The 20,754-nt window shown below is 50.9% G+C and overlaps 3 protein-coding genes across 7 annotated transcripts in view; 2 read left to right on the top strand and 1 right to left on the bottom strand.

Moving 5' to 3' along the window:
- The window catches only part of STYXL1 (serine/threonine/tyrosine interacting like 1), a 54,024-nt gene extending 44,339 nt beyond the window's left edge, over window positions 1-9,685 (top strand). For all 4 annotated transcript variants that reach the window (XM_023537548.1, XM_023537547.1, XM_011371546.2 and 1 more), the window contains 3 exons: window positions 908-1,005; window positions 1,895-2,007; window positions 9,446-9,685. In XM_023537548.1, coding sequence (XP_023393316.1) covers window positions 908-1,005; window positions 1,895-2,007; window positions 9,446-9,577 — 343 coding nt within the window. In that variant the 3' untranslated portion in view covers window positions 9,578-9,685. The remainder of the gene's footprint in view (window positions 1-907; window positions 1,006-1,894; window positions 2,008-9,445) is intronic.
- Window positions 9,686-9,856: 171 nt separating this feature from the next.
- On the top strand, window positions 9,857-17,297 carry TMEM120A (transmembrane protein 120A). The gene is made up of 12 exons (XM_011371549.2): window positions 9,857-11,264; window positions 12,890-13,008; window positions 13,215-13,331; window positions 15,349-15,408; window positions 15,640-15,735; window positions 15,814-15,903; window positions 16,106-16,171; window positions 16,266-16,327; window positions 16,430-16,522; window positions 16,659-16,723; window positions 16,825-16,893; window positions 16,970-17,297. The coding sequence occupies exons 1-12, from the start codon at window positions 11,184-11,186 to the stop codon at window positions 17,081-17,083; spliced, it is 1,032 nt and encodes a 343-aa protein (XP_011369851.1). The 5' UTR covers window positions 9,857-11,183; the 3' UTR covers window positions 17,084-17,297.
- A 168-nt stretch (window positions 17,298-17,465) lies between these two features.
- Window positions 17,466-20,754, bottom strand: part of LOC105299692 (NADPH--cytochrome P450 reductase) — a 60,039-nt gene continuing 56,750 nt past the window's right edge. For both annotated transcript variants that reach the window (XM_011371540.2, XM_023537546.1), the window contains 6 exons: window positions 19,388-19,569; window positions 19,061-19,210; window positions 18,438-18,708; window positions 18,215-18,360; window positions 18,049-18,134; window positions 17,466-17,952 (listed from right to left, as the gene is read on the bottom strand). In XM_011371540.2, coding sequence (XP_011369842.1) covers window positions 17,808-17,952; window positions 18,049-18,134; window positions 18,215-18,360; window positions 18,438-18,708; window positions 19,061-19,210; window positions 19,388-19,569 — 980 coding nt within the window. In that variant the 3' untranslated portion in view covers window positions 17,466-17,807. The remainder of the gene's footprint in view (window positions 17,953-18,048; window positions 18,135-18,214; window positions 18,361-18,437; window positions 18,709-19,060; window positions 19,211-19,387; window positions 19,570-20,754) is intronic.

The following is a 20,754-nucleotide window of genomic DNA, read 5'->3' as shown; positions in this document are numbered from 1 at the left end:
GGGAGGAAAAGAGGAATGAATAGAGAAGAGAAGATGAATAGATGGATGGATAGTGAATTGTGCTTTTATTTGTCACGGCAATTGCTTATACAGAAACCAAATCAGCCTATTTTTGTTTCTAAATCTACTGAACTTTCTGCATGACATAGTGGTCTGCATACTACTGAATTTTACCAGTAGGCCATGTTCTTCACTAATAACATCTATCAAGTGCTACTGCATGCCAGGCATTGGGCTAGGCTCCTTGCAGCCATTTTCTCATTAAACATTCCATACACCTCATCTCCCTCCTCTTTCTCCTGTGTTCATAAAGCTCTAGCCACTCTGACCTTTCTGTTGTTTCTCAAATACACTGTCTCTCAGGGCCTTTGCATTTGCATTCTCCTCTACTTGGAACACTGTTTCCTCAGATAACTGTCTGGCTTGTTCCCTTACCTCCTTTAGGCCTCTGCTCAAATGTCACTTCCTCAAGTAAAGCCTTTCCTTACCACCCGGTTTAAAACAGCAACCCCACCACTCTCCATCCCTCATACCTTGCTTTCTCCATTTAACATAGCAGGCTCATTTTCTAAGGTCATGACATATTTCTTCCCATCCTCATTTTATTATCTGTACCATATTCTAGGAAAGTACCATGTTGGTTAATAGCAATAAGGTCACATTTATTGAGCACGTACTGTGTGCCAAGCAGATGGCTAAATACTTTACATAGATTAATTGACTTAATCCATACCCCACCCCTATGAGGTAGGTGCTATTTTGGCGGGAGGGGATTAGTTCTTTACCCACATCTCCCTGATGCTGGCACAGTGTTTTTTTCCCTGTGGTCTTGTTGCTGTGGACAAGGGCCACTGCAGTGAGGCTGTGTGTGAGTCTGCCCAATTACCTGTACTTTTCTTCTTTTCAGTTTTGTAGGCAACTCTGACAAACTTCTGCACATCCAAATAGAAGACTCCCCGGAAGCCAACATTTTCCCATTCTTACGCCACCTCTGTCACTTCATTGGTAAGGAGCATTCTCTAACCAGGCAGCAACTGTCCTGTGCCCCGAGGCAGAGGGACCATGGCACCTCATCCACACGCTTATTCCTGATTGTGACTCTCAGTGTTAAGTAGAGAAGGGGCAGTGTGTGCCCGGCCAGCTCTGGACAAGCCCATCTCTCTGGGGCCCCAAGACAAGCCCACCTCTCTGGAGCCAAATAAGAGCTCTAGACTGTGGACTGACTGCCCTATGTTCTGGCCCCAGCTGGACCGCTAGGTGCTTTTGGGCCTGGCCTCATTGCACCTGTTGGCCTATTGTGACATGAGGCCACAGGTGCATGTGTTCATGGAGGCCTGCTCTGGGCTGTGCTCTGGTAGCCTGGAGGTGAATCTCATTCTGTCCTTGCTCTTTTGTCTAGTTAAGAGGGTGGGGTGGAAGGAAGACTCCAGAGCCTCTGACTTCCCTGATTTTCAATGTGTGTCCAGTGCCCCTCTGTTTTTGCACCAAACAGCAGTGCCCACCAGTTGCTTACCTCATTGAAGGTAGATTTTTCAGTCACTCCCAGGGCTCAGGATTACCCAAGGAGAGCAAGATCCCTGGAGTCAGCAAGGCAGAGTCAGGTCAACTGGTAGCGGACCTTCCTGGTCTGGAAGCCTGGAGAGCCAAGTAAAGGCCTTAGCATGATAACGCTGAAAGCTCAGGTGTGATCCTCTTGAACTGCCAACTAGATCCGAGGATCCCCATTTGCCAGATGATGAACCAGTGTCCTAGAGATGTCACATGACTTGCTTATGACATGGAGCGCTGGTTCGGAATCCACTCTTGGACCCACTGAGGCCAGTCATCTTACAGCAACTGGGGTCCACAGGGAAGGAGGCTATGCACAACTCCTCACCCTTCCTTCTTCTTGCAGAGGTCCACCTCAAGCTTGGCTCTGTTGTCCTGGTCTTTTCCACCCTGGGCATCAGTCGCAGCTGTGCAGCCATCTTGGCGTACCTCATGCACTGGCAAGAGCAGACCTTGAAGGTATGCATTCCCTGGTTCAGGTTCGGACCACAGCCTCTTCCAGGAGGTGGGGTCTGAGCTTCACTTGGGAGGAACAGGGCCCCAAGGCAGTGCCAGGGCCTGAGGGATGAGAGGGGGAAGGGTCAGGGAGGGGAGCTCCAAGTCCAGGGCTTTACCCAGCACACTATACCCAAGGGTAAGGTCTCAACAGTCCAGGCTAGAGGCCTGAGGCTAGGCAGCACCTTCTGTGTGTCCTTCACTACCATCAGTCTGTTCACCAGCATTTGTTTATGGTTCTCCAGGGGAGGTGCATGTTGGCTGCTGCTTGGAGTCTTAGAATTGCAGTGCTGGCAGGGCTTAAGCAGACACCCACTCCTGCAATTCCTTTACCCTTGAGAAGAGCAAGGCCCAGAGAGAAGGAAGCAGGGACCCATCATAACAAACCCTGTGGAAACTCAGGGCTCTTGACTTCCAGGGCAGTGTTTTCCTACTGCCTACTGCACTGGATGGCAGGCCTATCCTGAGGAGAGGGGTTTGGGGAGCCTTGCCTGGCACAGCTTAGGCATGATTTCAAGTGCTTGGGTAGGACCTGAAAAGCTCCCACATTTGTCCAGGAGTGCACATGAAGGAAGAAGAGAGACCAAGAATGACCGTTGGTGGAACCCATTGCCAGTGGTTTCAAATGTTGACCTAGTGTGCTCTTTGGGGTGAAATTGCAGGTCAGAAAGTCTTAGATATCCATCAATTCCATTTTTGGGTGTACACCCAAGAGAAGTAAAAGCAGGGTCTCAAAGAGATGTTTGTACACCCATGTTCATAGTAACATTATTCACAATAGCCAAGAAGTAGAAGTAACCCAAGTGTTCACTGATAGATGATTGGATAAAAAATACACGGTATAAACATACAATATAATATTATTAAGCCTTAAAAAGTAATGAAATTCTGACACATGCTACAACATGGATGAAGCTTGAGGACATTATGCTAAGTGAAATAAGCCAGTCACAGAAGGACAAATCCTGTACGATTCCACTCATATGAAGTCCCTCGAGTAGTCATTCATAGAGACAGAGAGTCAGAGTCGAATGGTGGATGATGCCTGGGACTAGGAGGAAGGGGAATGAGGAGTTGTTTAATGAACACAGAGTTTCAGTTTGGGAAGAAGAAAAAGTTCTGGAGATAGATTGCTGCGTACAGCAAGCGGGAAATCCTTCCACGTCCAGCACGGCTCTGGAAAATAATCCTGAGTGGGAATGGTGAGAGACTGAGAAAAGAAAGAAGACAGAAAGCTGGGATCAGGAGGCCCAATATCTACCGATGATGGAGTAGAGCACGATTTTATTTTTGCAAGTTGCTTTTATACAAGAGCATACATTTACTGACTAAAATAAGATTATCCCCGCCAAACCTACATATCCTACTGTAATCATTTGCATTCCGTATATTATCCCCACCCTACACACCCTGTTATAATCATTTGCATTTCCATAGATTATCTTCATTCTTAGGAGAGTTCTTAGAGGTGAGGCAACCCTTGGTTGACCTCACAGATTGCAAGGACCTTGTCAGCTTGCAACCCGCTCTCCACAATGGATAATGGTGATGTTTGCACAATATAGTGATTGTACTTAGGCCATTGAACTGTGTGTCTAAAAATGGTTTAAATGGTAAATTTTATGTGGTATGTACTTACCAGAATTAAAAAAAGAAAAGAGTCTGGGGTGAAAGGCCCAGAGAGTAGAATGGTGATTGCCTGCCCTCTTACTACACCCAAGGTGCATTGTCAGGGCCCTCACACTGGAGTCACTGCCTGCTTGAGTATTTTGGTATGTGCTGTGGAGGGGTGATGTCGCTGGTAAATCTTGGGAGGAAGGCCTGTGTCATTGCTCTTGTGGAGATGCCTTTCCAGCCTCCTTCCCAGAAATGGGCTTTGCTCTCAGAGAGGCCTCTTCTTTGCTGCCTTTTTGAGCTGGAACAAGAAGGCAGGGAGTTGGCAGAAGGCAGGCCAAGCTAACCCTTCTGCAGGGAGCTCAGAGAGTTCCAAGACTTGAGCTCCCTTGGAGTTTGAATGGGGCCTGTCTATGAATGTCACCTAGTCCTGCTCTGCTGTGGTCCCTGGTGTCCTTATTGCTCACAGGGAGGCTGGGCACAAGAAGGTCTTTGGAGCCCTTCAAATCTGACACATCACTATGTGTCCTAGCCCTGACAAGCAAATCACAATCTTCTCTCTGGCTACATCAAGCAGGGGTCACAGCTGCTTCCAGGGCCAGCTGGGGTGAGAGCAGAGAGAGGAGCCTCTTAAGGGCCAGGTCCCCATGGCGATGGGGCACATGCAGGCCTGCATCTTGATCTTTACTGGCTCCTGCAGCGAGATGCACAGCTCCACCAATGAGGGTAAGGGACATCTGGGTGTGGTCATCCTGGTCAGTGGGTGGACAGGCACTTGGCCCCCTGAGGGCAATCCCAGTCTCAGGAGAACCTTGACAGTCCCTTCTTGGAGCAGCAGTCTTCGTCTCATCTGCAAAGTCCTGTTGTTGGGCACTCTGTGCAGAGGTGCCATCTGGATAACTCTTGTCTAAAAAAGCACAGCTCCTGGAGCTGTGGGCAGGAAGCACTGCTGCTATGACCTTGCTGGATCTTCTCCAGACTGAGTGACTCCTACAATGTGCAAGTGAGCTTTTCCTGCTACCAAGCAAGAATCCTGGATCACTGACACAGGTTGACCTGGGTTCGGCTCTGCTTCTGCCTGGGGTCCGTAGAGACGCGTTTGCCTCCCATTGTTTGTGTGGTCCTGGAGGTCTTCCTTGGTGCACTGTGGAAGCTGTCCCCTGGGTGTTGTCAGCTCAGCTGTGATAGAGCCCACAGGCCTAGAAAGAAGAGTGTGGACCACTCTTGGGCAACATATTGTATCCTTATGGTTCCAGCTCAGCAACTTCAGGTACCAAGAGGGAGGTCAAGTGGTGAGCTGGGAAGAATCTAGCACCCAGAGTCACCCCTGCCTGTCCTGGGCTTTGAAAGCACTAGCACAAGGTTATGTGGGATCCCAGAGTCAGCAAACCCTTAACAAATCGATTTTAGTGCCTTTAAACTGCTGGGAGTAGCTTTGTCCCTTAAAGGTCTAAAGAGAAAAACAAAAACCAGCTCCTGAGGCACTAATAGCTAACACTGGCAGAGTGCTTTCCACATGCCAGGCTGTCTTAAACACTTTATGTGCAATGAAAATACAATGACCCTATTATCCCCATTTTATAGGAGGTATATAGTGGCTGACTAACTTGTCTGAGGCCCCAGCTCTAAGTGGCAGATCTGAAATTCAAAGCCAGTTGGCTCAGCTCAAGAATCTGGGCTTTTAACAAGGCCCTTAGGTGGCAGGGAGAGCACTGGCCTTGCAGTCGGAAAAATGGGGCTATGGCTGGGTGCTGCTCCCTACCTAGAATGACTGGCATGTCCCTTCACCTTTCTATCCCCTAGGTAGGCAGAATAAGGCCTGTCCTTCCTGCCTGCTGCATTTGTTGTGAGTCCCACCAGATGCTTTGTGGGCTGGAGATGGGGTATGTGAGTAAGTATGTGGGGCTCTGGTTATGGTTGGTCCTCAAGAGCCTGTTCTGACCTAGCCAGCACTTAGTAAACCTTATAACTGCACAGCTCTGCCCCTGGCATCACATGTTTTACTTTTTTAAAAATTGTGGCAGAACACACACAAAATTTACCATCTTAATCATTTTTAATGTACAGTTCAGTAATGTTAAGTACATTCATGTGGTCATGCAACCAATCTCCAGAACATTTTTCATCTTATAAAACTGAAACTCTATGCCTATTAATAACTCCCCCTTCTCCTTTTCCCCTAGCCCCTGGCACCCACCATTCCACTTTGCTTCTCTGATTTTACTATTCCAGGTACCTCACATAAATGGAATCATAAAGTATTTGTCCTTTTGTAATTGCTTTATTTCACTTAGCATAATGTCCTCAGGGTTCATACCATGTCGTAGTATGTGTCAGAATTTTCTTCTTTTTAAAGACTGAATAATATTCCATGTTATGTAGAATTCACCAGTGAACCTGTCTGGGCCTGGTGCTTTCTGTGTTGGAAGATTATTTTTTTTATTGATTTAATTTTTTTGATATAGGCCTATTCAGATTGTGTGATCTTGTGTGAGTTTTGGCAGATCATGTCTCTCCATTTCATCTAGACTAGATGTGGGCATAGAGTTGTTTCTTCCTTTATAAATTCTTTCGATGCCCATAGGATTTGTATTGATTTCTCCTCATCGAAATTCTTTCGATGCCCATAGGATTTGTATTGATTTCTCCTCTTCTGACGTTAGCAATTTGTATCTTCTCTCTTCTTTTCTCAGTTAGCCTGGCTAGAGGCTTATGGATTTTATTGATCTTTTCAAAGAACCAACTTTTGGTTTCATTAATTTTCTCTATTGATTTCATGTTTTCGATTTCATTGATTTTGCTCCAATTTTTATTGTTTTGTTTTGTTTTTTTCTGCTTACTTTGGATTTAATTTACTCTTATATTTTCATTTTTTTCTGCTTACTTTGGATTTAATTTACTCTTATATTTTCATTTCAATCTTAGATGACTGACTTAGGTGAACATTCGGCTTGGTGAATGTTTCATGTGAGGTTGAGAAGAATGTATATTCTGCTATTGTCGTACAAAGTAGTTTATAGATGTCAATTGATGGTGTTGTGTTCAACTACGTCCTTATTTTCTGCCTGCTGGATCTGTCCATTACTGATAGTGGGGTGATGAAGTCTCCAGCTGTAATGGTAGATTCATCTGTTTCTCCTTGCAGTTCTATCGGTTTTTGCCTTATGTATATTGATGCTCTGTTAGGTGCATATCATTGCAAGTATAAGCTACATTTTGTTTATCCATACATCCACTGATAGACACTTGGGTTACTTTCACCTTTTTTCTATTGTGAACAATACAGTTCCACTATATACATTGACCTTTGAACAACACGATTTGAACCCCACACATAAGTGGACCCATGCAGTTCAAACCTGTGTTGTTCAAGGGTCAACTGTATTTTCGATCTGCATTTGGGAATTCATGTACGTGGAAGGATGACTTAAGTTACATGTGAATTTTTGACTACATGGTGTGTTGGGTTACTTTCTCCTTTTGGCTATTGTGAATAATGCTGCTATGAACATGGGTATGCAAATATCTCTTTGAGATCCTACTTTCAATTCTGTTGGGTATATACCCAGAAATAGAATTGCTGGGTCATATGCTAGTTCTATTTCTAATTTTTTGAGAAATCTCCATACTGTTTTCCACAGTGGCTGTACCATCTTACATCCCACCAACAATACAAGGGTTCTGATTTCTCCACATCCTTGCCAACACTTGTCGTTTTCTGTTTTTTTCAATAGTAGCCATTTTAATAGGTGTCAGGTGGTTTCTCACTGTAGTTTTGATTTGCATTTCCCTAATGATTAGTGATATCAATCATCTTTTCATGTGCTTATTGGCCATTTGTATATCTTCTTTGAAGAAATGCATATTTAAGTCCTTTGCCCATTTTTTTGTTAGGTTGTTGCTGAGCTTTAGGAGTTCCTTATATTCTTCATATTTACACTAGGAGATATATCTGGATATAAAGCAGATATATGATTTGCAAATGTTTTCTTCCATTCTATGGATTGCCTTTTTACTCTGTTGATTGTGTCTTTTGATGCACATAAGTTTTTAATTTTGATGTAGTCCAACTTATCTATTTTTTCATTTATCACCTGGACTTTTGGTGTCATACCCAAGAAATAATTGCCAAATTCATGTCATGAAGCTTTTCCTATATGTTTTCTCCTAAGGGTTTTATAGTTTTAGTTCTTACATTTAGATCTTTAGTTATTTTGAGTTAATTTTTACACATGGTATAAGGTAAGGGTCCAATTTCATTATTTTGCATGTGGCTATCCAGTATTCCCAACACTATTTTTGAAAAGGCTCTCCTTTCTCCATTAAATGGTTTTGGCACCCTCGTTGCAATCATTTGACCATATATATGAGAGTTTATTTCTGGGCCGTCTATTCTATTATATTGGTTTAAGTATTTGTCTTTATGCCTGGACCACAATATTTTGATTATTATAGTTTTGTAATAACTTTGAAGGTTTGAAATCAGGAAGTGTGAGGCCTCCAGCTTTGTCTTTTTTCAAGATTGTTTTGGCTCTTTGGGGTCCCTTGAGATCCCATATGAATTACAGGATGTATTTATCTGTTTCTGCAAAAAACATTGTTGGGATTTTGATAGAGATTGCATTAAATGTATAGATCGTTTCAAGTAGTATTGACATCTTAACAATATTAAATCTTCCAATCCCTGTAAATGGGGTGTCTTTTCATTTATTTATGTCTTTTTTAATTTCTTTTAGCAAGATTTTATAGTTTTGGGGGTACAAGTTTTTTACCCCCTTGTTTGAATTTATTCCTAAATATTCTATTCTTTTTGATGCTTTTGTAAGTGGAATTGTTTTCTTAATTTCCTTTTCAGATTGTTTATTGTTAGTGTATAGATATCCAACTGATTTTGAGTGTTGATTTTGTATCCTGTAACTTTGCTAAATTCATTTATTAGTTCTAACAGTATTTTTGGTGTAATCTACGTATAAGAACATGGTGTCTGCAAAAAAAAAAAAAAAAGATAATTTTACTTCTTCCTTTCCAATTTGGATGCCTTTTCTTCTTTTTTTTTCCTACTTGCTCTGGCTAGGACTTCCAGTACCATGTTGAAGAGAAGCGGTGAAAGTAGGCATCTTTGGCTTGTTTCTGATCAAAGAAAGACAAAGCTTTGTCTTTCACTATTGAGTATGATGTTACCTGTGAGCTTTTCATATATTACCTTTATTATGTTGAGGTAGCTTCCTTCTATTCCTAGTTTATCGAGGCACTACTTTTGCCTTTTCCTTTTTCCTCTGTCCTCAATTCAGATGAGACCAGCATGTCACCTTCTTTCATGTAATAACCTTTCCTGCATTTTAGGGTGGATACCTGAAAGAAGGCAGCTTCGATTTTCCTTCTTCAGAGAATTTGCCCACAGTTCTCTTCCCTTTTCTATTCATTTATCCACTCACAACGCGAACCTTTGTTGAGGCTGCACCATGTGCCAAGCATGGGCATGGTGCTTTCCTGCCCATGGAAGCTTTCATATATGTTGTCTCAACCTCCATAGGAGCCATCTGAAATAAGAATGGTTGCCGTCTCCATATTCAGAAGCAGAGGTGCAGAAGAGCTTGCCCAAGGCAGAGCCAACTCCTATGACTCCTTTGCCCTAATACATTAACCCCTGCTGTTCCTGTGTCCAGCCCTTAAGCCATGTTGCTGGTCCCTAGGCAAATGCCTCCTGTTCCTCCTGAGCTGGCTCTGATCTAAGTGGAAAGGGCCCAGGTCCAACTCTGAAGTCTGTTTTCTCTCTTTGTGTTCACAGAGGTCCTGGGCCTATGTCAAGAAGTGTAAAACCAACATGCGTCCAAATCGGGGTTTGGTGGCTCAGCTGTCAGAGTGGGAGAAGATTGTACTTGGAGACACTGTCACAGACATCGTGGATCCACTCTACTGATCTCAGTGGCACAGCTATGGGTCCTGAAGCAACTTGCTTGGGAACTTGTGGGTAGTGAGTCAGGGTGTGTCACCAGGTTTGTGTGGAAGAAGGCCTTTACTATCTAGAGCCTCTTGTCAGTCTCCTGCATTTGTTCTTCCCAGGCTCCTTGTTCATGCCACACAGCGGGTGCACTCTGCTCAGACTTAGTAAGCACCCTCATTCCTACGGCATCCTGGACCACCCCCACTGCACTCCTGAGGTTGCCTCTGGAAGAACATCTAGCTGACAGAGCAGCCGTCCCACTTGACTTGTACTCTTTGAAGGCTGCCTGAAGACAGCTTCAGGGGTCCCCACTGCCTGTGTTGGTCCACAGGGTGGGTATCACAATGCCTACCTACCCATGGTCGTAGCTCCCCCAGCCCTAGAGATGCCAGGCCCAGGACCCAGGCTCCACAGCTCTGAGAGGCTCCTGGCACAAGGGCAAACCTTTGCCTCATCCCCAGTCCCTGCATTACCCACTACTCCACCAGTTCATCACTTGTACAGATTTCTTTTCCGTGCTCCTACTCATTTCTGCCTAGCTGTGTTCAACAAAAGATTCCTACACCCGGGTATCTAGAAATTTCTCAGGTCTTAAAGAGTTTATTTCAGAATGTGCTTCAGAGTTCTGGTAGGCCCACAGAACAAGCCCGGAGTCATGAGAGGGCACAGACAAGGGGATTGATGGGGGAATTTAGGGTGTCCCTGTGTTCATTCAGCAAATATCCCCTGCCATCTGGGCAGGGCTGGAGATATAGAGATGAATACCATCGGACCTCCTAGGATTCTTTGCAGAATCTCCCCTACTCCAAATGGAAACCCGAGCCCTCCAGGAATGGGGTTTTGCCAGAGGGGTTAAGAGTTTTTCAGACAACACAGGCTTTAGTCAGGATCTGAGCTGGAACAGAACCTGGGACAGCTGCAGAGAGATGGCTCTGTGAGTTTAGGACCTCCTGGTAGGCATGGTAGAGCTATTCGAAAGTTTTCGGCAGGGACATGGTGGGAATTTGCCGTGTTTTAGGAAGGACAGTCTGGTAGCTGTGTGAAGGGACAGTAGCAGTGAGCCTGGAAGCAGAGTAGTAAGGAGGCTGCTGTAAAAATCCAAGCAGGAGGAGGTTCGGTAACCCCTTCCCGCAGAGGCACAGCTTCCCACAGATGAAAGTCTTTGAGGCAGATGTCACCTCCCTAGACCTTGGTTTACTTCCAGCATGACGGGCTGGGACACTGCTGGCTGCACCACGCAGTTGGCACGACCCGTGGAGCCCAGCCGGGAGCCACCGTCGCCACCAACCCAGCCCTAGTCCAGGCCGGTGGTAGTCGCTGGCCAAGCTGCTCTGAGCGTACTTGGCCCCGCCCAGGCCCTGTCCCCGGCCCGGATTGGCTCTGGTAGGGGCGGGGCCAGCGCGTTCACTGCTCCAGGCCCTTTACTCATTGGAGGTCGCGGCGGCGCGAGCCCGGAAGCGGACGGGGGCGGGGGCGGCGGCGGCGGCGGCGGCGGAGGCGGCGGCTGCTGAGGCGCCCTGGACTCACCGGGTTTGCACCGGTCTCCTCGAACCTCGGTTCGTCTGGCTCCTGCCCGGCAGCCATGCATCCCACGCCCCCGGGCCCGTTGGGAGACTGCCTGCGGGACTGGGAGGAGCTGCAGCAGGACTTCCAGAGCATCCAGGTGAGCGCCAGTAGGGGCGCCCATTGACCCCGAGCCACTTCTTTTTGGCTCGGGGTCAAGGGTCGGACAGCACTGTGCCAGGCAGCAGGGAGCTCAGGGTCAGGAGTCGGGGACCCTGGCATCGCTCCCGAGGGCGGCCAGGCCGTGGGTCCCAGTGTCCCACCTGGACCCTCCTCTCGGCCTCACATCAGTGTCCGATAGAGGCACCCTTCGTCCGCGCAGCCGCGACCCCGGTGGGGACCTCAGGCCCCCTGCTAGGGCTTTGGAGAGAGACCCCGACCTCGATCCAGCCTTCTTCCAGGAGAGTGGCCGTTTGAATCCAAACCGCCCGGGCCCAGTCTTGGGTCAGTCACTCAGCAAACATGCCCAGTGCGCCGGTCCTGCGGGAGCCGCGAACTGCGCTGTCCAGCCGTCTGGGCTGAGTGCCGTGGGGCAGCACCCCGAGAGGCAGCCGGACCTTGGGCGCCGCTGGGAAGTGTTGTTCCGGCCTGTATGGGGGCGGGGCCGATCCAGGATGAAGGACAGCGCCCACGGAGACCGGCCCAGGTGGCTGCTGCAAAGAGTGAGGGAAGAAGCGGATGGGCCATACTCTGCAAGGACTCGAAGGGCCTGGCCGGGACTGGAGCCTCTTTGAGATCAGTAGAAAGCAACGGGAGGAACTGCCTGGGTCTGGCTTACAGGGGCCATGGTGGTGTTCCGTGGAGAGGCCAGGGAGGAAGAGGCTGCTGGCCTCCACTGGACAGGAGAGGTGGTAAATGCTAGGTTCTGAGGGGGCGTGGTAGCCCGTCTCGGGCATAAGAAACAAGACCCAGACAGAGTAGGGTTCAGGCCATCTTGATCAGACCCTCGCCTCTTCTGGACTGGTTCCAGCCCCTTCCTGTCTGCATGGAAGCCTAGCTGCCCCCGCTGTTCTTAGTGCTTCTCCCCAGAGACCTAAGCAGAGCATACCCAGTATCCCAGCCTGACCACCACTGTCCTGGCCTCAACCCCTGTCTGACCTTCCTCACATTGCCCCTTGCCTGATCTTCAGGCTGCTTCTTCTTTAACTCACCCACCAGGGCAAAGTGCTCTGGGAAGCCTTGGGCCAACAGTGCTGAGGGAGGGGTATGGGACTAGTCTTATAGCAGGAGGTCCAGGGGCTGAAGCCTGATGACTTTTAACCTGGAAGGAAGACACTAGGAGTGCCAGAACAGAAGTCATCTTAAACTACCCCACCTCCCCCTGCACTTGCAGGCTAGAGGGAGGAAGATCTGAGAGGGCCAGGGGTGGCTTCAGGCAGCCTGCTTGGTCCAGAAGGTGGACCTGTGGGCCCAGAATCCAGACTCAGAGTGGGACAGAAAGGGGTGGGAACAACTAGTAGATGAGATGATATTAAAAAAACCTAGCCTCTTTCTGGAAGAGGGATGCTGTGGGGGCTTTTGGGCTTGCAGGAAAAACCTTATCTCTTTACCTGCCTTGGAGAGAGAGCAACCTTAGGGAGGTCCCTGGGCTGGCACAGCCAGCTGCCTTTTTTCTGTGAGACCCTCCCAAGAGCCTTGGGGAGTCTGTGCCCTGCCTTCTGCCCAGTGGACTCTGGCTCAATGGCCCCCAACCAGCCTGACCCTTCTCCTCTGCCTGGTCCACAGGAGACCCACCGGCTGTACCGCTTGAAGCTGGAGGAGCTGACCAAGCTGCAGAACAATTGTACAAGCTCCATCACTCGGCAGAAGAAGCAGCTCCAGGAGATGGCCCTCGTCCTAAAAAAGTTAGGACCACCCCTCAAGCCCTCCCCCACCCCCCTCAGCCTCAGTCTGGGGGTGGATGTCTGATCTGGTGGGGCGGAGGGCTGGTGCTCACTCCCTGGCAAGGCTACTCCCCTTTCTGGGCCACGTTAGGTCTCCTGCCCCACAGTGTCAGTGTGATACCTGGGGCCTCCTGCTCTGACTCTGGCTTCTATGGTCCCTCCTGCAGATGCAAACCCTCCCTCCCAGTGGAGGCCAAGGAGGCTGCTCAGGAGCTGGAGAACCAGATCAAGGAGCGCCAAGGCCTCTTTTTTGATATGGAAGCCTATTTGCCCAAGAAGAATGGGTGAGACTGCTCCCCCAAATTCAGTTCACAGTCACTCCTGGGAGAGAGGCCTGAAGTGCAATCTTCCTCTGCTTGATCATTTGGTCAGCAGATGTTCTCTGGGCCCACTCTGGGCTGAGTAGTCAGCCACAGTCCTACCTCAGGGGAGATAGCTGAGTGACAGTGACAGCTTACCAGGATGGGTGATTTGTGGTGGAAGTACAGGGAATGGGGAGCGCTCAGGAGGTCAGAGAGAGCCTCCTGGTATAGGTGAGGCCTGAGCTGAGTCATGAAGGATAAAGGATTGAGCTTTACTCATGAAGGCAGTAACAGCAGGTGTGGAGGGAGGTGAGTGGTTATGATGAGACCATAAGAAGAACCAGGCTGCAGTTCTTGCCTCAGGCCCAGCAGGCAGGGCCTACTTGTACTTGAGGGGTCAAGTACAAACTTCTACTACCACCCTTCTAACACTGAAGCAGGTAGGCGGGGAAAGTGCAGAACCCTAGGCTGAGTGAAAAAAATCCAGCAGAGATGGCAGACAGCCAGACAGCTGGGAGAGAGGCAAGAGAAAGAGTGGCCAGTAGCCTCAGATCAGATGGTTAGGGGGTCGGTCAAATATGGTAATGAAGGGGAAATGCTTCCTGGAAGTCAGGGTGACCTTGGAGAGAACCACTTGACAGAAGCGTGTGGGTGGAAGTTGATATTGGGGATGACAAAAGAGCTGAAGAGACGGCCAAGTTTAGGCCATACTTCAGAAGCTTGGCTGTGAGTAGAAGGAGAGATTAGTACCTAGAACGTAGTGTGATGGTTGAGGGGCAGCTTTTGCTTGGTTGTATGTATAACTTTGTACATAAGACAGACTTGAGCATATCTACCTGCCTAAAGGTGGGGCCTGCAGAGGGGAGAGAATCAGAAAAGTGGCACTAAGATATGGAGGGAAACCCCTGGGGATATGGGAAGGGCTGAGCATGGGCTCCTGTTATTTGGGATGGGGGGGGCGTGCAGAGACATGGGTGATCAGGCAGTCAGGGGAGATGTCAGCTGCCAGCAGGGAGACAGGAGGGAGGATTTGGGAGAGAGGGTCGTTGAGGCCATTGCTGGGACGGGATACGGAGCTGGTGATGGTGCTGAGAGGCAGCCTGGCAGCCTGGTCCAAGTTCTCACTGTGCCCCTGAATCTCTTCGCAGCCTTGGGAAAGTCCCTTTAACCACTGTGACCCCATCAGTATGGCTTGAGTGTGAACAAGAGCCCATGTAAGGGTGCAGCTGCTTAGTGCACTACTGTGGCTCTCTGATCACCTCTTGAAGTTTCTCTGGCAGAGAAGGATGAGATGAGCTTAGCTGGTGGGTGTGTGGCAATGCCAGGAGGTGGGAGTTACAAGTTTGCAAGAAAGTGATTAACATGTGAAGGAGGGTTTGGGGATTTAGCTGTCTTGGGAAAGAGGAGCAGGATCAGCAGGGCCTGGGAGCTGGGGGAGATTCAGAAAGGGGGAGGATCCATGTGGCTGGGAGGCTGGGCACTCAGGGGTCAGAATATAACCAGCATTGTGAAGAGGCCATTCTGGGTTGGGAGGAGATCCTGGTGTGGTCGTGTACATGGGTTGCTGCAGTGGAGTTGGGACTGCGGGTTCTCGAAAGCAGTAGAAACTGTAGGGTAGATGATAGATGGTGATTATGCATACAGGCGTTGAGAACACTGCCCAGGCCCACAGGGGTGATCTGAGATGGGGCTTCCATGGCGTGGGAAAGCCAGACTACCTTTAAGGCCCTTAGACAGGGGAATGTGGGTGATGCTGAGAGAGGGAAGGGATATTGGTTTACGTTGGAGCAGGATTTGGGAGTAGGCAGGCAGAAAGGCTGGGCATCAGTGTTTCCCGTAGCAGCAGCCAAAAGTCAGAGCCCTAAGCCAAGGCCATGGAAAGGCCTGGTGGGGGTGGTGACTCAGGCACTGGCCGGGCCTTTCGGGAACTCTGTGCCCTTTACCTTTTGGCTTCTCTTTCAGTTGGGGCCTCTCCTCACCCGGTCTCCCTCTCCTTTAGGTTGTACCTGAGCCTGGTTCTGGGCAACGTCAATGTGACACTCCTGAGCAAGCAGGCTAAGTAATTGGTTGTCACAGACTGGGTCTCAGTTCTGCTCTCCACCCTCCTGGGGCCTTTCCACTCTGCCCCAGCTGTCCTGGCTGAGACTTGGGGTTCAGGGGCCACTGCCCCATGCTGGCCCCATGCCATGCCTGGAAGTGTGTTCAGAGCAGGCACCTCCCTCCTTGGGCGGAGGCGAGGGTGGGTCCCGCCAGCATCCCAGCCTGTCCCATGGGTGTGTGCCCATCCCAGGTTTGCCTACAAAGACGAGTATGAGAAGTTCAAGCTCTACCTCACCATCATCCTCATCCTCATCTCCTTCACCTGCCGCTTCCTCCTCAACTCCAGGTGGGTATCCTGCTGCTTGAGGACCAGACCCTATGCCCTCTCCAGGCTCCAGCACCAACACCATGTCCCCTTCTGCAGGGTGACAGATGCTGCCTTCAACTTCCTGCTGGTCTGGTATTACTGCACCCTGACCATCCGAGAGAGCATCCTCATCAACAATGGCTCCCGGTGGGCAAGGGTGGGGGCCCCACCCCAGCTCCTGAGGGGCCGGGGAGGGGTGTGGAGGGGCTATCCTAGGAAGTGGGAGTGTGCTATAGCTGTCTGAGAAGCAGGAACTGGGCTGGGTGCTGGTTTCTTCCTACCTCAGCCCACTCCCTGTCCCCAAGCACCAATCCTGGGGGATAAGAGTGACAGCAGCTTCCTGATACAGGATCAAAGGCTGGTGGGTTTTCCATCACTACGTGTCTACGTTCCTGTCGGGAGTCATGCTGACATGGTGAGTATCCCAGCTTGGCTCGGTGGGGGAGAGCTGGGGCAGGGAGAGTTGATGTCCCCTCACCCCTCACCCCTTCCTCTGCTTTCTGCCTTAGGCCCGATGGCCTCATGTACCAGAAGTTCCGGAACCAATTCCTGTCCTTCTCCATGTACCAGAGTGAGTGTCTTAGAGGTCCTTGCTCAGCTCAGGACTTGTCCATAGGGAGGGGCGGGGAAAGGACTTGGGGCTCCAGCTCATTCCTAACACCCCTCCCCCCAGGCTTTGTGCAGTTCCTCCAGTATTACTACCAGAGTGGCTGTCTGTACCGGCTACGGGCCCTGGGCGAGAGGCACACCATGGACCTCACTGTGGGTGAGTGGGACGTGGCACCCCACTGTGGATCTCGATGGGGCTGCTGTGAAGGGAAGTCCTTTCCTCTAGAGCTGTGTCTGAATGGTGTCTCCTTTTGTCCCTGGTTATTCTGTGCCCTCCTGCTTTTCCCCCGCAGAGGGCTTCCAGTCCTGGATGTGGCGCGGCCTCACCTTCCTGCTGCCTTTTCTTTTCTTTGGACATGTAAGTTGTATCTGTGTCCCTGTCCATCCAGCTGTCCAGCCCCTGCTCTGGCTTGAGCAGGGACTGTGTTTTACTATGTGAAACCCCCTCCTCCCTCTCAGTTCTGGCAGCTTTTTAACGCACTGACATTGTTCAGCCTGGCCCGGGACCCCAAGTGCAAGGAGTGGCAGGTGAGCCGGAGCCCCTGGAAAAGATACTGGGTGGGCCAGACTCCGGCCTCTGTCCTAACCCTGATTCCTCCTTCAGGTGATCATGTGCGGCTTCCCCTTCCTCCTCCTCTTCCTTGGCAATTTCTTCACCACCCTGCGGGTCGTGCACCAGAAATTCCATAGTCAGCGGCATGGGAACAAGAAAGACTGAGACTGGACTTTCCCCTGCCCACCGTCTTGGAAGGGGCTTCTGTACCTCATGTGTTGTTTGACGGGGAGGGTGCTCCCCTTGTCCAGGAGGGGCTCTTCTGCCCTCCCTTAGTTTTATGGACTCTGTGGGCCCCGAAGGCTATGTTGGAGAAGCCTGGTGTCCCAGCCTGCAGGGATCTGGGGGCCAGAAGCCTCAATAAAGGAAGGGAGGCACAGAGGTGGCTCCAGGTGTGTGTCGTCCTGAGGGTAAGGCAGGGGCTTGGTGGCTCTCTGTGCTGCCATGGCATGGGTTTGTGGGGCTCCAGAGTTGTTGGTCTCTCTGGGGTCTGAGTAAAGTAGACCCAGGTGGAGGCCTCAGATCTATTCAAGGAATATCAAACAAATACAGAAAACAGAACTTTATTCCAAGGACCAGAGATTATTTAAAATTATTTACACTCATTGAAAATCATGTGGAGGGGCCAGCTGAGAGAAAAGCCCCTTCTGTACAGCCACCGGGGGCCTGAGATGTTCACAAAGTGTGGGCCCGGTCACCCTTGGCCATGTTGCCCTGCGACCAGGGGGCTCTGGAGGGCACATCTCGGACCCAGAACAGTCTTTGTCACTGAGCCTGCCTCCTGTGACAAGGCCTAGCAGAACCTACCCAGGAGACTGGCAGAAGAGGGAGGAACATGATTACAAGGGGAAGCAAGTCTGTAGGGTGTGAGGGCAGGACTGGGCAGCTCCTAGCTCCACACGTCCAGAGAGTAGCGGCCCTTAGTCATCAGCTTCTTGATGTAGTCCACAGCCTGGGCATGCTCCATGGACCCCAGCTCAGCCACGATGTCGTAGAACGTGTTCTGCACATCTCTCGCCATGTTCCGTGCATCCCTGCGGGGAGGAAAGAGGTGGCACTGGGAGCAGAGCAAAGGGCCCCAGCATGGGCAGGCAGGGCCTCACCCCTCCCACTCCTCTGCCCTCACTTACCCACAGACATAGATGTGGGCACCCCCGTCATGGATCAGCTTCCACAGGTGCTCCTTGTCCCTCTTTAGTAAGTGCTGGACGTAGACCTGAAGCCAGAGAGTGGTGCCCGTGAGAAGGCCAATCTGGCAGCCCTCCACCCCGCCACAGCAGCCTGGCCTGGCCTCACCTTTTGGGGCTGCTCCCGGGAGAAGGCCACGTTGAGCTGGGTGAGGGAGCCTTCCTTGTGGAACTGGGCCAGCTCCTCGCGGTACAGGTAGTCCTCGTCAGAGCGGCGGCAGCCGTAGTAGAGCAGCGTTTCCCCCACCTCCTTGCCTGCGGCGGGGATCAGCCGGGGTGAGTGTGGAACCCCCCATCCCATCCCTGCCCCTCGCTTGGGCCCATGAACTTACCCTGATGCTGCAGCCAGGCTCGCTCCTGGATGAAGCCTATGAAGGGGGCAACCCCGGTGCCAGGCCCCACCATGATGACAGGTGTGGTGGGCTTGAAGGGCAGGCGGAACTGGGACTTTCGAACAAACATGGGCACCAGAGCCCGTCGGCCATTCTCCTTGGTGGGCTCCTTGGCCCGCAGCCAGCTGGTGGCCACGCCCTTGTTGATGCGGCCAGACTTGGTTTCATATTCCACAGCTACGGCACAGATGTGCACGGAGTTGGGGTGGACCTGGGGGGGTTGGCGGAGGCAGGAGTGAGCTCAGCAGCCGTGCCCTAGCTAGTCCCCTTCACTGTCACCTGAACCGCTTCAGCACAAGGTTCCTACTCAGGGCCTCTCCATACCCTTTGTAGTCCCCAAACTTCAAAAGTCCCTTAACAGCATCTTTCCTAACTGGCTGTTGGCACTGGAGCTATAAGCAGTGTGCAATCTTATAGCCCAGCCTACTGGATATACAGTCTGGGGAATCTTGAATGAAATGCCACAGATATTTGGGACAGAGCTGGGGCAGTGCTCAGGGCTCCCATGCACCTCAGAAAAGCCAAGGCTATGCTTTCTGTAAGTGAGCGAGACCTCTCCCCACCTTGGAGGATGAAGCGATGGAGTAATAGCGGGCCTGCAGCCGAGGCAGCAGCTCACACAGGTGGTCGATGGGGGGCCGTAGGGACGGGTAGTCCTGCAGGATGGCCAGGATGTGCCTCCGAGCTTCTACCACCCAGCTCAGGTACAGCTCCTGGGGAGGACGGAATGCAGGGTGAAACATGGGTAAGGATGCAGTGGCCCAGTGGACCTGGCTGAAGCTGGGCCTAAGCCACTTGGAGATTAGCTGATGGGGTGGCTGAGGGTAGGGGATGGGTGCAGCGCAGGGGTGAGGCGGTGGTGATCTGAGTGGGCAGTGTGGCAGGCTTACCTTGCCCTCGCCTGAGGAGGAGGCCATCTTGCGCAGGTGTTCCTGCTCTGAGGGCTCCGAGGCATACTGAGCCAGCTCGTAGAGTATGTTGGTGCGTGGTGGGTTGGTGATGTCCAGGTAGTAAGTGAGGGCGGTGCGGTAGGAGGTGGGACAGGGAAATGGGTGCTTCTTGTTGGATTCCTCTGAATGGGAAGAGAAGGCAGGATTTGGGGTAAGTGGGGTGCCATGGGATGGGGGTGGGGGAAGCTGCAGGCTGCTCTGTAGGAGCAAGGCCAGCTCTCTGCAGTGTTTCCTTGGTCCTGGGGCAAAGCCTCAAGCTTTCAGATAGCCTTAAGCTTCAGAAGTGGGACCTTGCTAGAGGAGGCCTGGTGTTCATTGTCCGCACTCCAGGAACATCTGAGTCCCTGCAGGTACCCTTTGCTTGCCGAGAGCAGCTCAGAGAGGGCTGTGGAGCCAGAGCTGCCCCAGGCTCATGACCATGAAATGCAAATACTGGGGCTTTCAGTTGTGATGACAGGGCCATCTCCAGGTTACTTTTTATGCTTGGACACCTAGAGATCTACACACAGGACACACGTGCAGTGTCCTGTATGCTCCAGGTGCAGCCATTGGCATAGGCCCCACCACCAGCCCCTGCCACTGCCTTCTATTGGCACCAGTCAACGAGCCGGCTTTATTGACCTCCTCCCCTCAGTCAGGCTAGAGCAGGGCGCAGAGCACGGCCCAGTCCAGGACCCAGTCTGGGAGCAGCCAACAAAGAGCTCCACCTCTACAGGCATAACTGTGGGGGCTGTTTATGCCTGTGGACAGATGAGTCTCTGTAGAGAGAGGGCATGGCCCAGGATGGGCTCAGCATTTAGAGGTCTGGGTCTATTTTTTGGAGGGGTTTAAACTTTTTACTGAAGTATGACCTACAAGTACGGCCTATGTATATAGTTGATGAATTTTCACAAACTGAACATCTTAGTGTATTTCGCACCCAGATCAAAAAGAGGGCATTCCCAGCACCCCCAGAGCCCTCTGTGCCGAGCCCCAAAACAGGGATCAGGCCTCACACTACAGGGCAGGGTGTGTGAACACATCTTTTCTAAAGCTGTACATCCTTGGGGAGTTCTGAGCCTCTGCACTTCTCTCTGAGCAGCTTTTAGTAGTAAAGGGCCCCCGGCAAGGTTCAGATTCTCCTGGGGGAAGAGTGAACACCACAGCCTCCTCCAGCAAGGTCCCGCCTCTGATGGTACAAAGGACATGCTCCACAGAATGACAGACAGCCCCAAGTTCGCATTCGCTGTGCCTCCACTGCTGGCATGATGAATTCTGATGTGAATCAGCCCCCTTTCATGCTTTTTCTCCCAAAGGCCTCTCTGGAG

This window comes from Pteropus vampyrus, unplaced genomic scaffold (assembly GCF_000151845.1).
Source record: "Pteropus vampyrus isolate Shadow unplaced genomic scaffold, Pvam_2.0 Scaffold193, whole genome shotgun sequence".
Lineage (NCBI taxonomy): Eukaryota > Metazoa > Chordata > Mammalia > Chiroptera > Pteropodidae > Pteropus > Pteropus vampyrus.
This window is presented reverse-complemented; position numbering and strand designations above follow the sequence as displayed.